The 16,111-nt window shown below is 41.9% G+C and overlaps 1 protein-coding gene across 3 annotated transcripts in view; it reads left to right on the forward strand.

Annotated features, from left to right (window-relative positions):
- WASF2 (WASP family member 2) overlaps positions 1 to 16,111 on the forward strand; it is a 73,480-nt gene that overhangs the window by 42,840 nt on the left and 14,529 nt on the right. For 2 of the 3 annotated variants that reach the window (XM_060626518.3, XM_060626520.3), the window contains exon 2: positions 8,562 to 8,734. In XM_060626518.3, the coding sequence (XP_060482501.1) occupies positions 8,605 to 8,734 (130 nt within the window). In that variant the 5' untranslated portion in view covers positions 8,562 to 8,604. Of the gene's footprint in view, positions 1 to 7,145; positions 7,383 to 8,561; positions 8,735 to 16,111 lie in introns of those variants that run through there. The other variant, XM_060626519.3, reaches the window with a different exon arrangement.

Consider the following 16,111-nt stretch of genomic DNA (forward strand, 5'->3'; position numbering starts at 1 on the left):
GAATGGTTAGACAGCTGGCAGGATGAAATGAGACTCAGTGCCTGATGTGTGGTTTGGCTCTGACTATCTCCTTTCTCCCTCTTTTTCAAACCCACCTCTGTATCTAATCACCAGTGGTTGTGCCAGTGACCTGTCTATAGGGAGCTTAACCTAGTGCAATACTCACTGCTACTTGCAGGAACCAAGAAAGAAAGGTTGCACTTAGTCCCATCCACTTTATCTTTGAGTAAGATAGTAAAGTGGGATTTAGACATTCTTCCATAAAAACCAACTGTGTGTTCCCATATGTAGCACATGCCCAGGTTTGGCTTACTCACAGGTACTCAAGCCTGGGTATTTGGAGAGGAATGCATTTTGTATCTACCCTCTTATCTCAGGTTTTTAGGCACCAGTAACTGGAGATCACTTTGTCATTGGCGAAAAATAAAAAAAGGAAGCTCTTGCAAGTGAAGAATACTTTGTTGGGGCTTGTGTGAGTTAGTGGCATATTTCTAGTAATCTTGTGAACTGATTTGTTGAGGTTTGATGCTTTGTTTTGTTTTGGTTTGTATGTTGGTGTTTGTTTTTCAGAGGAGCTTAGTTGTTTTTCATGCTAGACTCCTGTATGAATTCAATGCTGAATTAATGACTACAGCTGAAAGGAATCTGGTACTTGAGTACCTACAAATACCAGGGGTAAGATTTCTCCATTTCTAAGTAAAATCATTCATAATTTATATGTATTCAGTCAGTAGAAGTAAGCCCATTTAGATGGATGGATAGTTTGGCGTATTTCAAACCATTCCATTTTGATGAATTGGGTATTGCTAGAAATTGGCAATAGATTGGGAATGTGAAATGAGTTTTGTGTTTGTGGCTGAAAGTCATCAGTGATAACATTGTAGACCTTGTATATTATAAGTGGATACATAACAGGGAACTTGGGCCAGGATGGAGATACAAGAAATATTTTATGTGAATAAATCTTTTCTTTGGAGATCAGAATACTTTGCAAACAAAATCTCAGTTTTATATTAGCATCTTTTGAAAATTTTTTTTTTTAGGGCAGCCCAAAGCTGAACTAGAAGGGTGAATTGAAATTCTCCCCCCATTTGCCAGTCATCATTAGATTAAGAACTAGAATCCAGGGGCGCCTGGGTGGCTCATTTGGTTGAGCATCTGACATCCGCTCAGGTCATGATCTTACAGTTCATGAGTTCAAGCCCCACATCGGGCTTGCTGCTCTCAGCACATAGTCCACTTCAGATCTTCTGTTATCTTCCCTTCCCTGCTTGCACTCTTTCTCACTCTATGTCTCTCAAAAATAAGTAAAACATTAACAAAATTTAAGAACTAGAATCTAAGTTCCAGGTCTACTGTTTAAATGTATTTTCTTTTGGACAACCAGATGGACAACACTAAAAGAGCCTAATTTCCACCAGTAAAGAAGCAGTTGTCTGTGGAATAGTTTATACTAGAAAAAAACAATTTTAGAGGTGAAGGTGATCCCCCAGTTTTAGCTTTAAGAGCAAAGCTATGATTAGAGCCTGAAGAGTAATAAAGGTAAGAACAAAAGGTGGTATTGCCCCCAAAGTGTAATAGAAATTTAGGGAATTACCAGGTATGAATGGTCCTTGATAGATTAATAGTGTGCTCAAGGAGTAAAATACTGGAGTTTAGAAGTCCTGTTTCCTGGACCACTTGCCCAAAACCAAATCAGGACAAGAAGGAGCCTTAGGTTTATTGAATGTAGGTTCATCACCTTTGTCATTACTTTAGGAAATTGGAAACTTCTCTTGGTTTTGGATCACAGATAACTTTTTTGGTTCTCCCAGTCAGATACTTTGTCTGTCAACCAAAGGAGTTTCATTTCTGTCTTGCTATCTCTCTTGGACGTTAGTGACCTAAACTGATTTGTCAGTAATGCTTTGTGTTTAGAAAGAGTCTAGTTATATTTGTAGGTTCAGCCTCACCCAGTATTTCAACAGGAAGTGGGTGGATGCTTAAGTCTATAATGAGGCATTCTTCCTTGTGGTTGTTGCATAGTTGTGAGGACTGCTGTATGCAACAGTAAATTCATACTTCTTTAAACATTTTTGTAGACAGATTTAGATTACAGTAAGTCTGTGTATTGTCTGTCATTTTGAAATCAAATGATTATTTGACTTTTCAATTGGGATTTTGAACCCCTGTGGAATGCAAGAAATTTGTCTCTTGAAAGAGGAAACTGGTCTACAAAGTAAAGCTCTTCTCATAGGCCCCCATCCAAATTGCTGTTAACTGTAGAACAGTGGGAAATGCTGAAGTGAAAGCAGAAGTCCTAATTGTCACACATATAACATCCCCACATGTTCTCATCCCCTGCTACTGCTGATCAGCATTTTGGGGGTATGTTTCAAAGAGGAACTGCCTTGAGAAGCATTTCTGTTGTTATGGTTATTGCTATAGCTCAGATATACTTGTTTTGGGATGGAACCATAGAAATCTGCAGGCATTGTCAGTGACCTTGGCTCTAAATGAAGCATTGTATATTTATTTATAATAAATAGCTAGTAATAAATATTACTACCAGAATGAGCAGTAATTTGTCTTCTGTCCTGGTAATAACAGGAATTCAGAGTGGGGTAAAGATGAATGTGTCCTCCCTCACATGTAGCCTTCCTTTATGACCTTCTTCCACCCTCTGTCTTTTTCACCTCACCCCAATTCTGCTTCACGGTGTTGGAATCAGAGTTGTGAGAGTGTAGGGTAGATGTCAAAGTCTCCTTTTGACTTTACACTGACCACATGTTATATATAAGTATTTTGTGATAACTTCTAATATATAGGCCTGTAGAATCTTACTGTTTGAAGGGACCTTAGAGAATACCTCATCCAGTCTCCATTTCAAAGCATGAATTCTGCCATGGTACTGACAGTCTAGACTGGTCCATATACTGCCAGGTCATGGCTAGGGAGGGATGCCTAAAGTCTTTTACTTGTTCTCAGACTCATTCTCAAGTCCCTTAAGCTGAAAATAGCCAGGAGTAAAGATGGGGTTGCTACTGAGTCTGGCTGCATGTCTGGAACTGTTCCAAAGCCAGTTTTTCCTTTGGACTTACTTGGATAGCCAACTCCCAGATCAGCCTGGGAGCCGCCCAGGATGTAAATAACTTAACCTTGGGGCTCTGTCTGAAACGTCCTTTGGACCATTCTGTATCCTGCAGGTCCTGGTAACTAGATGAATCTAGATGTGGAGGAGGGTTTGATTCATAGCCATGACCCATCCCTCTCTACAGTTCTTAGACCTGCTTCAGGCCTTGTGTTCAGAATGCAAGTCCATGTTGGCCAAGTAAGGAGGTTATAGCAACTTAGAAGCAAATCTAGAAATTTTAGAACTTCTTAAAAATCATCTAGCTTAGTCTCTTTATTTTGCAGATGAGGAAACTGAAGCCCAGAGTGAGAATTATATCAATCATCTTTGATTTAGAAGACATTGTAGAAGTCATCCAATCTGACCTCTCAACATCAACATCCTACAGTCTGGGAATGTCTCCTGCAACATTCCTGATAGCTGGTCATCCACAGGACTGTACTGGGAACTCATAACCTCTGAAGAGAACCCATTCTAATATAGGACTGCTCTAATTAAAAGGAACTAGCTTAAACTGAAGTCTGTTTCTCTATAACTTTTATCTCCGCAGTGGTCAGTCCTCTCCTGTGTAACATCTCCCAAGGTGTAAGACCTTCTCAAACCCCATATTAGCAAATATCATTATAGCATATAATTCCCTAATCAAAGTAAAATATAACTGAAGAAGAACTTTATTTTTTTGTTTGTTTTGCTGTTGTTGTTTTTGAGAGAGGGGGAATGTGTGTGAGCAATGGAAAGGGACAGAGGGAGAGTCTTAGGCAGGCTCCATACTCAGCGCAGAGCCCGACACAGGGCTCGATCTCAGGACCCTGAGATCATGACCTGAACTGAAATCAAGTATCAGACGCTTGGGGAGCCTGGGTGTCTGAGTTGGTTAAGTGTTGGACTTTGGCTTAGGTCATGATCTTGCAGTTTGTGAGTTCGAGCCCCACGTCGAGCTCTGTGCTGACAGCTCAGAACCTGGAGCCTGCTTCCGATTCTGTGTGTGTCTCTCTCTCTGCCCCTCCCTGTTCGCACTCTGTTGTGTCTCTCAAAAAAATAATAAAACGTTTAAAAAAAAAAAAGTGTAAGACACTTAGCCCACTCAGCCACCCAGGTGCCCCAGAACTTTATTGATCCTGGAAGACAGGTCATTCACTCTTTCATGGCTCCAAAACTTCTTTTGGCATCTAAGAACCACTACTTTCTTGGTTTTCTTCACTTTCTCTTTTTTTCTGTCACTGACACTAACATTTACTACCCCTTTTCATGATACTTTTAAAAAGAGACATATGTCTTATCACTTTGTGAGTATAACTGTACAAACCTATTGAGAGAGTAGCAAATAGGACTGAAGAGTTAGCCTTACCCCTACAACCTGTCCTCATTCATATTTGCTAGCTGTAGTGGGCCTCTCCATTTCTCTTGTCATTGTCTTAACCTGTGAAGAGTCCCAACTGATCTATTTATCTCCAGCCTTCTCCTGCCCAAATATAACTTCTTTGCTTCTGTTAGAATGACTTGTCTAAAATGCAAATTTGGCCATGTTACTTCCTTAATACGGTGGTTTCTCAACACCCAGTACTCCACAGATTTTCCACTAAATGACTACTGATGATAGAGGAGCCTTTCTCAACTGGATTTCCATGAGAGAATTAAACCCTAATGCCATTAGGCATCCATTGTATATAATGTATTAACTTTTTCTCCAATGCATCTGGAATGGTGCTAGTAGTTATGTACGGTCTTGAGGAGAATTGAGAAAATAGTCACTCTAATCATTTTCTTTGTTCTGTGGATCAGATGAGGAACTCAGTGTGAAAGAGTGGAGAGAGAGAGAATGTGTGTTCTTCAGGAGGTCCAGAAGCCTGGCTGGGAGCAACCTCTGGAGGAAATAAACCTCAGTAAATTTCATTTAAGTCCAGGGTTTCATCTTTACATTTGTTTCATCTTTACGTTCATCTTTGCCTTCTACCACACGATATGTCTATAGTTGAGGGTGTTTAAAAATATTTATCAATGCATAAAGTTGATTTTACAGTAAGATTTTCCTAGGGTCCATGGACTACAAAATAACTACCTTTTTATTTAGCCTTGTAGTAGACATTTTATGTATGTTACATTATTTAATGTCTCCAGGAAAATTGCCCAAGATCACATAGCTAGTAAGGTTATCAGAGTCACGGTACTAACCCTAGTATGTTTGAATGGCACAACTTGAAGCTGAGTTGAGTCAAGAGCCTTGAGAGTCTTTGCCCATTTCTAAGTTTATCTTCACTGGAATGTAGGCTTTTTTTTTTTTTCCTAACGAAGTTACTGTTGTGTTTCAGATCATGCATAATTCCATACTTCTTATGGTGAATATAACTAACTTAAAAAAATTTTTTTAAGGTTCTTGTTTATTTTTGAGAGAGAGAGAGAGAGAAGGAGACAGTGCACGAGCAGGGGAGGGGCATAGAGAGAGGGAGACACAGAATTGGAAGCAGGCTCCATCCAGGCTCTAAGCTGTCAGCACAGAGCCCGACTCAGGGCTCGAACTCACGAGCCATGAGATCATGAGCTGAAGTCAGACATCGAACTGGCTGAGCCACCCAGGTGCCCCAAAATATAATTAACTTTGATTATCCAAAAGGAAAATGAACAGTGATTCAGGTAATTCCGTATAACAGGGAATCTTGTTTCTCATTGGTGGTTCTGAAACATATTAAGTGGTTTTTTTTAGTAGCAGATTTACTTTTCTGTTTGTTTTGTCTTGATAGATATTGACATATTGTCATTTCTTGAGTACTGTCTGTGGTGTCTAAATGGGGTGTCTCTCCCAATCAGATGAGGGCCCCAAATGATCACTGATCAGGTGGAAGCTGATGGTGCAGGCAGTGCCAAGAATTCACCCAAGGCAGAACAAAGGAGATGGAAGTTTATTGAATACACCATAGGGGAACAGTGGGGAGGACAGCCAGGGGAAGGCTGTCTGTAATAAGGTATAGAGGTATAGAGGCTGTTTTTAAAGAGGGAAGGTGAAGGAGGTATGGGGACATATGGAATTCTCCCATTTTTGGTAGCTGTGCCTAGTTGCAAGTAGCCCGTTGGTCATTCAGGGCCTACGGATATTTTGAGGGGGTTACCTGATGGGTCTGTCTGTATTCAACCAGGTGGTCACTGTGGCCCTGTTTCTGCGTTCCATTGCTCAAGCCTGTTTGCCTAAAAGTGGCCTCTACACTCTCTAGCTGGTTGTGGGAACTGGTTTTTTTAGTGATAAGAAGCCATCTTGCTATTGGAAACTTGTATCCCATCCCCCCTCCCCCCACCATATGACGTAGAGTTGACTCCATTTGTGTTCTGCTTACTCAAGGCCCTTGGGAAAGTATAAATTCTAAAGTACCAAGGTGTTACAAGAACCTCCTCCTGGCCCCCAGTTCTACATGTACCTAGCCATCTGGAATCCAGTTTCCATTAGGTGTCCAGAGAGAACATCTGGAATGCCTTGTCAGTGGCCACATTTGATGTACAATTTCAAGGGGATCTGGCTCCTTTAGCTCCTCTGAGAAGCTGGAACAAGTACTGAAATGATTGCTAATAGAGGGAGCCACAGTGGCTGTTTTCAATCATCTCTGGCTGTACCATCGAATTTGATTCTTCCAGAAAGCTTGAAATTTGAGAGTATAAGAGCATCCAGAGGATGGTGTACAGAGCCCTGTGAGGTTCTTTCATTTGCAACCTCCTGCCTCCTTTCTTGTTCTAAACTCTTTCACCAGTGAGTTAGTTACTAATGATTGCATCTTAGTACCTCTGCACCATGTAGAGAAGAGGAGTTCAACTGGAAGGGAGAGTCCAGAGTTTGGATTAGAAAACCTGTTGAGTCAAAGGGGAATTTAGCAGAGGAAAGGAATGAAAATTATTTCCTTAGACAGTAGACAAATATTCAGGAAACACCTCTGCACCCCAAAGATAGGCACAGCTGCCACACAGTGACTATTAAAGGGAGGTTCAGAGTTATGAGCAAACAGCTGATTCTCTTGGTTCTTGGGCTGTTGCTGTTGGTGACAGGAAATCTTGTTCCCCAAGCTGCTGGCTTCCTGTTTTATTTTTACTCTTAGTAGATCAGAATGTCCATAACAAGGAGCAGTCTGTTCCAAAGGGTTCTACTCCCCCTTTGAGCCTGAAGGGCTTTTTTTTTCCTTTTTCTTTTGGTCAGACAATATGTTGGTTCACTTCTAAGATTTGTAATACTTAGCTTTTTGTATTCACAATCAACTTTTTTTGGTGATGAGCTGGTGTTTTAAGATTTGATGTAAGTAAACCTGTTTTGCCTTTTTTTTTTTTTCGTTTTAATTAAATGAAGAATTGGGAATACTGGGGACTTGGGTGTGTTACCTTTATGCTTTACCTTTTCATTTGAAGTGAATTTGCATTTTCCCTAGCATGAAAACCATTAGGCTGTTTTAAATTTCTTTAGTTTCACGAGATACAGAAACAGGAACAGCCTGGTATGCCTTGGCTGTAGTCATACCCATTTTGTTGAGACTAAAACCTCCTCCTATCCTTGTAAAGCTAGGAATTTGGTAATCTAATTCTAAAACAATAGCTCAGCATGAACCTGAAGTGGTGGGGATTTCCTAGGGAAAGGGGCTCAGCTGACAGGATAAGAAACGGTAACTGGAAGGTTTCCGGATCTGCTCCAGACACTTCCTGCCGGCTCAAGAGCCTTTTGGCCCAGGTGTGTTGATCCGGATACGAATATGAGAGAGAAAGGGAGCTTTTGGGTAGATGAGAAAGGACTAGGGAATCTTAGAGCACAGTTTGCTTTAGCATCATGTTTGACATATTGAACGTGTAAAATTTTCCTTGATATTCTTTAATTCTGTCAATTTACAGGCTAAACTTTAGTCGTGTTAATAGACACTGGCAGCTAGCGTTTAGTTGTACATTAACAGTCATCCATCAGGGAAGAACTGGAGAAGTTATGTCCTGATGTAGATCAATGGAATTGCTATTGGCAACTTAATTTCCGTTGTGGAGATGATCAGATGACAGCAGCTCTTTTTTGATCCTTATAATTGATCATCTGGAATCTGATCCGTCCTGATTATGGACACACCAAGGATAGGATCTGTCCGTACTATCCAGAGCCTGCTGAATGGACTGTTTTCTGACCATGCCTCCTTGCCTCTGGAGACTCTTGTTGGTTGGAGCGTCGTTGTTATTTTAAGGTTTTTAGGTTTTTATGCTGCCTATGTAACTCAGCCAGCAGTCACTAGTTCAGAATTTCTAAACTGATCCGGCAAGCCTTCTAATAGCAAACCTTAAAGATTGGGGCGGGGGGAGCTTAAAAAAGAAGAAATGATGGGGGAGAGATTTTTTTTAAAGCTGTTTTAGATCAGAACAAGACAAAAGAAAAAAAAGACTCGCACAGCCCTAGTGTGCCTGGAATTTGTGGTTGAGTAATACTTTCCTGTTATTTCTTTTTTAGGTTGTTTTTCATCATTCAGAACATTGCCTGAAGCAGGTCCACCATGCCGTTAGTAACGAGGAACATCGAGCCAAGGCACCTGTGCCGTCAGACGTTGCCTAGCGTTAGAAGCGAGCTGGAATGCGTGACCAACATCACCCTGGCAAATGTCATCCGACAGCTGGGCAGCCTGAGTGAGTGCCGCAGAGAGCCTGTGCTTTGCCCTCAGGGGTCGTTGGTGCTCTTTATTTAGTTTCCTTCTCCTCCCGTGCTCCTATTTCTCCCCCATCTGCCTTCCCTAGGTAATGCGAAAATGTATCCCTCCCCCTCTCCCCAAAGAGAGGTTCATTTTTGGTACAGAATTCTTCCCCTCAACCTTTTCTTCATCTACCACCACCCTCTAGGTTCCCTCCACCTCCCCCTCCACCTGCTTCAAAAGAAATCTGTGGGAAGGGTGGCAGGAAGGGCTGCAGCAGAAACTGCAGATGGAATGACAGAGCAGAATTCTCTGTGTGTAAAGTGGGAGGTTCACAGAGCAGTATCTTGGGTTGGGGAATGTGCCCGTAATTGCACGAGCTGTTCAATGTAGCTGACTTTGTTGAAGCCTCAAATGTGCCAATAGTCTTTCTCTACCCTACACCCCCTCCCCCAACTTTTCTTCCCAAAGAAGAGTAAAGCAAACATGCACTCAGATTCTAGCTGACTTGTGTACCCCGGTACACATTTAATTGTGCTGCAAGCCCCCAGGTCCAAGTTCAGGGTGCAAATTACTTTTGCAGTCTCTAGGGTATTGGGAATTTTGCAAGCTGCATGAACACACAATGACACAAAGTGTAGCTGGAGCCGTTCTTCTCTAGCAAGAAGACGGTTGTTAGCCCAGTCTGTTTTGGAGTTGAGGGAAAGCCAGCTCAATGATATTTTTGTTGTTGTTGTTGTTGTTGTTTTAATTGGCAAGAATGAATGAGACTGCCTAGGGTGGAGTACGTGCATGGTTTGGATTTCATTGTGAATCAAGCTGACTTTGTTTGAAGCTGAGGTAGGGGAAGGGCAGACGCTTGGATAGGCTCTGCGTTTGTCTTAGTGCCACTCCAGCTCCCATAAGAACCTTCGTCAAATTGCCATTTTAGTGATCTTCCTTAGCAAAGGCATCTTGGTATGAATTCTTTCAGACATTCACCCCTTCTATTGAATCACTACTACCCTTAGTGAAGGCAGTGGGGTATCAGGAAAGCCTGCATTCCCCCAGATAGTAACAGGCCCTGCCTTTAAAACAGGGGCCTGAGGAGACAGAGTTCTGCGACCATATGATGTATGGGGTCTGAGATTCCTAAGCCTTTTCCTAGCTCCAGAGGCCATCTCTGTTGATCTAAGGTTTAGAGAAACCTGGATGGGGCGTCACGAAGAAACGAAACCCTGCCAGTGCCCGTCTTACACAAAGGAACATTGACAGCAGTGCAGTAGCAGTGCAGCTGACAAGGAAGCACATGAAGGCTGTAGAGAGCCTCAGTGCTTCTTAAAAGCATCATTTCTGCTTCTGTCACCCTGAGAAGGCCAAATGGGTGCAAGTCAATCACACACCGGTTCCTTCTCCATAGGACAAAGGACATCTAGCTAATGATGCTTCTTACTCTCACTCAGCAGGAGTTATGCTCTCTCTCAGGTGTTTTTCCAGGGTAGTGTTGATGGATGTCATTGCTCACTCTCTCACTTGTGATCAGACCACTCCCATCTTGAAGAAGCTGATCTGAGGGCCAGGATTGGTTTGTACCTACAGAAACAAGATTTCCTCACACTGTAGAGCTAACTGACCCTTTTTTTTTTTTTTATCCAATAAACATGTATTGAACATATTTTATGTGCCAGATGCTGAGGGAATAGAGTGATAATAAGAAATGATCTCTGCCAGGGGCGCCTGGGTGGCTCAGTCAGTTGAGCGTCTGACTTCGGCTCAGGTCATGATCTCACGGTTCATGGGTTCAAGCCCCACATCGGGCTCTGTGCTGACAGCTCGGAGCCTGGAGCCTGCTTTGGATTCTGGGTCTCCTTCTCTCTCTGCCCCTCCCCTGCTCATGCTCTGTATCTCTCTGTCTCTCAAAAATAAATGTAAAAAATAAATTAAAGAAAAAAGGTCTCTGCTTTATAGGAGCTTATAACCTACCAGAGGAGACAGAAATAAATAATTTTTAAGGGGAGAGGGCGATGAGAGGGGAACTCACATTTGTTGATTGCCCACTTTATGCCAGGTTTTAATAGGATCTTGACATAGATGATCTCATTTAATCTATTCAGTGATCCTGTGAGGGTAGGTGGTGGTATTCCCGTTTTTCAGGTGAAGAAATGAAGGCTCAGAAAAGTAACTTGCCTAGAGAGACAACAGCCAGTAAGAGGTAAAGTAAGATTTCCAAAGAATTTCTCTGCTCTGTCTCTGCCAACACCACCCTGGTTTAGACCTTCGTTAACTCTCACCTAAACTGTTCCCTTGGGGTGCCTGGGTGGCTCAGTGGGCTAAGTGTCTGACTTCGGCCCAGGTCATGATCTCACAGTTTGTAAGTTCAAGCCCCACAATAGGCTCTGTGCGGACAGTGCGGAGCCTGCTTGGGATTCTGTCTCCCTCTCTCTCTCTCTGCCCCACCCCTGCGTGCGTGCGCTTTCTCTCTCTCTCTCTCTCTCTCTCTCTCTCTCTCTCTCTCTCTCTCTCCTCCCTTTCTCTCTCTAAGTAAATAAATAAAGTTAAAAAAAGAAATAGAGGCGCCTGGGTTACTTAGTCGGTTGGGCATCCGACTTTGGCTCAGGTCATGATCTCACGGCTCATGGGTTCGAGCCCTGCGGCCTGCTCTGCACTGACAGCTCAGAGCCTGGAGCCTGCTTGGAATTTTGTGTCTCTCTCTCTCTCTGCTCTTCCTCCACTTGTGCTTTGTCTCTCTCTCTCACAAATAAGCAAACATAATAAAAAATAATAAAATTAACTGTTGCCTTAGCCTCCCTCTGGCCTCCCTTTCTCTATCAGTCCTCTTAAATATATAAACCTAAAGATCTTACAAATCTTAAAACTTGTATCCCTGCCAGAGTGGTCTGCTCAAAATGCAAATTTCACTTTTTACTTTTATAATTCTGAATTATTTGACTTTTTAAAAGTTAAGTCTGTGGGGCGCCTGGGTGGCTTGGTCGGTTAAGCGTCCGACTTCGGCTCAGGTCATGATCTCACAGTCCGTGAGTTCGAGCCCCGCGTCGGGCTCTCTGCTGACAGCTCAGAGCCTGGAGCCTGTTTCGGATTCTGTGTCTCCCTCTCTCTCTGCCCCTCCCCTGTTCATGCTCTGTCTCTCTCTGTCTCAAAAATAAATAAACGTTAAAAAAAATAAATAAAAAAAAAATAAAAAAAATAAAAATAAAAAAATAAAATAAAAGTTAAGTCTGTGTTAACTTTTGCAATTTAAAAGTTTTTTGTTTTTTGTTTTTTTAATGTCTGTTTATTTTGAGAGAGAGCAGAGAAAGGGCAGAGAAAGAGAATCCCAAACAGGCTCCACACTCATCATGAAGCCTAACACAGAGCTCCATCTCATGACCATGAGATCACGACCTGAGACGAAATCAAGAGTCAGATGCTTAACCATCTGAGCCACCCAGGTGCCCCAAAAGTGTTTTAAAAATAAGAGTACAAGGGTGCCTGGGTGGCTCAGTCGATTAAACGTCCAACTCTTGGTTTCGGCCTACGTCATGATCCCACAGATTATGATAATGAGCCCTGAGCTGTTGAGATCAAGCCCTGAGGAATCTGCTTAAGATTCTCTCTCTCCCTCTCCCTATCCCCTTCCCTGCTCCCCTACTCGAATGAATGAATGAACAAAAAATAAATGTATACATACATACATACGTACGTACGTACATATGTACGTACATAAGAGTGCAAATGTTAGAAATCTCCCCTGTTCCTCACTGTGGAATTGTTTAAGTTTCTTGACCTGGCATTCAAGACTTTTCAAGACCCGCCTTCCTTTCAAATCTCATTTTCTGCCATCCATCTTCTCCCGTTTTATAATCCTTTTATTTTTTATTTTATTAAAAAAATTTTTAATATTTATTTTTGAAGGAAAGAGAGAGCATGAGAAGGGGAGGAGCAGAGAGAGAAAGGGAGACACAAAATCGGAAGCAGACTCCAGGCTCTGAGCTGTCAGCACAGAGCAGGACGCAGGGCTTGAACTCACAAACCATGAGATCATGATCTGAACTGAAGTCGGACACATGCCCAACCGACTGAGCCACCCAGGCACCCCTCCCATTTTATAATCTTTTTAAAAGATTTTTTTTTTTTAAATGAGAAAGAAGGAAAAGAGGGGGGAAAAGGAAGGAAGAATGATTTATCACTTATAGTATTTGTGAGAGAGATCATACTCTCATACTTGCATGCGATGCCCTTGCTGTTTCCTGCCTGGAGTACCCTCACCATCCTTGCAGCTGCTCTTGCAAGGCCTAGCTCAAGGATCTCTTCTAGGTTGGACTAAGTGCTCCTCTGAGCTATATCATTACTTGCCACATTGTGTTGAAACTTTTCTGTATCTCTTATACTAAATTAAAAGTTCTCTGAAGGCAGAAATCACGTCTTGTTTATCCTTGAACCCCAGTGTTTTATCTTGTGTAGAATCTGGCACCCAGTAGAAGCTCCGTAAATGTTTGTTGAATGATGCATGCCTGTGTTCTCTCCACCATTCCATGCTGTCAGTGCACAGAGAACACAGGGAAGGAAGTAGTACTCTGTATGGGGATTCAGTGCATGGTGTGGGGGCATAGGGAGAGTTAGGGAATGCTTCTTAGAAGAGGGTAGATTCACACCAGGCCTCCAAAGATGACTAGTATTTCATCTAGCAGAGAGCGGCACAGGGACAAGTTCATATGTACTTCATAGTCATGACCTTGTCTTCGTGTGCTGTAGCCCGAAGTTCTTGGCCTAGTAGGCAAAGTGTGATTATGGAGTGGATAAGGCATAAAATTAAAAATTCCACAGCCTTGGATTGCTGCATGATAGCATATCCAGAATTTTTATTTTCCCTCAGTGCAGGGAGATTGGCATTGCACATACTAGGTTGCCATATCTTAGGAGATATAGGCACAGCCCAGCCAGCCTGCACTTTTGAATTAGTATCCTGACCACCTGGTAGAATGGAACCCCCACTTGGGTCATTAAGAAATCATGCTATGATACTGGGTTTTCTGAGCATACTGGGGCCATGCCCCTGGGGGCTCCAAGACTCCCACTCAGACTTCAACAAGAGCAACTTCACAGTTTTAAAAATCCGTTTTACCTGTTCATTTCCACATAGGCTTTCATTTGAAGAGTTCTGCTAAGGAAAAAAATAAATTAAAGACTGCTTCTGGATTCTTTTTTGCAAAATGTGTTTGATAACTATTATGAATGTCCTGATGTGATAATGGGTGTATCTTGGTAATCTGAATGAAATTTAACTCTGTACAAGGCACTTTGGTTTTCTCCTATATAAGTATCACACTTCTGTTTTCAGAGATTGGAGTAGTTTTTAGTACTTGAAGAATAGGGGCTATCATATTACTGACTGGAATTATATCTTAAATTTCTTGTAAGTGTAAAATAGGATATTTAGATACACTCTTGAAAGTCATCTGATGTGGTTGAGCAGTATAAGGGAGAATTTCGTTGTAACAACTTACATTTTTAGCTTGTTTAATCCTATGACAGTTTAGTAAGGTTGATACAGTTATCCCCATTTTACAGATGAGGAAACTGAGGCTGAGACATTGTGACTTGCTGAAGAGTACACAGGTATAAATAGAAAGAACTGAGACTTAAATCCAGACTTTTCTGATTGAAGTCTGCTGCTTTTTCCATACATCATCTTGTAGTTCTGAGTAGGCCCAGGGCCTGAGGGGATGATGTGACAGTGGGGAAACCTTCACACCACCTCACTCCCTCTTCAAACAGCATTCTCAACGTTAGCATGTTTATATGTTGGGGGTAAGATTTTTATCTTGAAAATCACTGTGCCACATTCAGCCACTACTCACGTTACCACTACTCCCTTCACTGAGGAACAGAAAATCCTGGGTACTCTCTTGGTGACCTAAGGGTGGGTTGATTTGGGGTTTTCTTTTCCTCCAGAATAGCTCATGGGTTGACTGGTTGATTGATTGATTGATTGAGGTTTTGTTTTGTTTGAACTAATCTCCATGCCCAAGATGGTCTTGAACTCATGACCCCGAGATCAAGAGTCGCATACTCTGCCAACTAAGCCAGCCAGGTGCCCTGGTTAACAGATATTTTTGAGCCTGGTCTATTTTCCACACATAATGCTGCATGTTTCTCTGCTTTAGCTTTCCAATCAGTTTTCCATTACCTGGTTGAGCATGATGCAGTATGGTCTTTATAGGACTTAGCTGTATTATGGACAGGGATCAGATAGGATCCTCTGCCAATTTGTGTTCTTTGAGCCCAGGAGCTTCCCATGGTTGTTTAAATCGCAAAATCGTTCAGTGTGCAAAGACTTGTTCCTTCTTGATTAGAAACTCCTTATCGACTAAATTTACCAGCAATTCAAAATATGCTGTTGATTGGTCTTATCCTTACTCTCCAGGTTACACTGGGAAGGTGAGCTGTAGTTAGTTCACCCTGAAGGTGCAGTTTTGGCCTTTTGACTAATATTTTTCCCCTCAAGTGTGGACTAAGCATACATGTAGTTTCAAAGCTAAGAATCAGAGCCTACTTAAAATAGTTCTCAATAGTTTTTTTGGTTGGGCACAGTGACTTCTGCCTACCTTCACCTTGCAAGTTAAGAAACTCAGATGATATATTTATTCATATGTACCACTTTTCATTCCTAGCAAGAATGTGCTTTGTGGCTTAGAATGACAATATGGAGGTAGTGTCAAATTGCTGTTCGGTTTCTTTGGCTGCAAATTCTCCTTGCATTCCAGGGTTGAAAGTACGAACTCTTTTCTTTTTCTAAAAAAAATAAGATATTGCAGAAAGAGACCACTGGTATGTTGGTTTTCAGGGAGGGCTTGAAAGTTTCAGCTTTTCACTTCTTCCTTGAGATGTAAATTTGAAGGATTATAACCTAAAGCAAAGACTTCCAAAGTTGTGTGTTATAAAACATAAGATAACCTTCTCACCCATTAGAAGAAGTTATAAGTCTGTGCTGTGAATTGTTGATAAGTTCAAGGCCCCTCGAAGATACCACAACTCATCATGGTTGTTGAATGTACTTTGGAGGCTCCATTGAGGATGTAATTTCTTATTTTTCATGTTAATGGTAGACACCTACAAGGTCCTTGTAACTCCCAGTCTGTTTCCCAGAACCATTTTACAAGGTGCTTTTACCAAGCAGCAAGGGGGTAAGGGCTGTAGGCATATGTCTACATATTGTCTGCTCTTCCAGGATTAATTTTTTGTATTGCACCTTTTGGTATTATTCATCCTGCATTGAGTTCGTGACTGTTCAGAGTTTGCCAAGAAGACTATTAGAGAACATAAGCAGACTGCTCAAACTATGGACTGCTCAAACTCTGTATCTATCTATGAAGAGCAAGCATCTGCATGTAACCCA

This window comes from Panthera onca, chromosome C1 (assembly GCF_046562875.1).
Source record: "Panthera onca isolate mPanOnc1 chromosome C1, mPanOnc1 haplotype 2, whole genome shotgun sequence".
Taxonomy (NCBI): Eukaryota; Metazoa; Chordata; class Mammalia; order Carnivora; family Felidae; genus Panthera; species Panthera onca.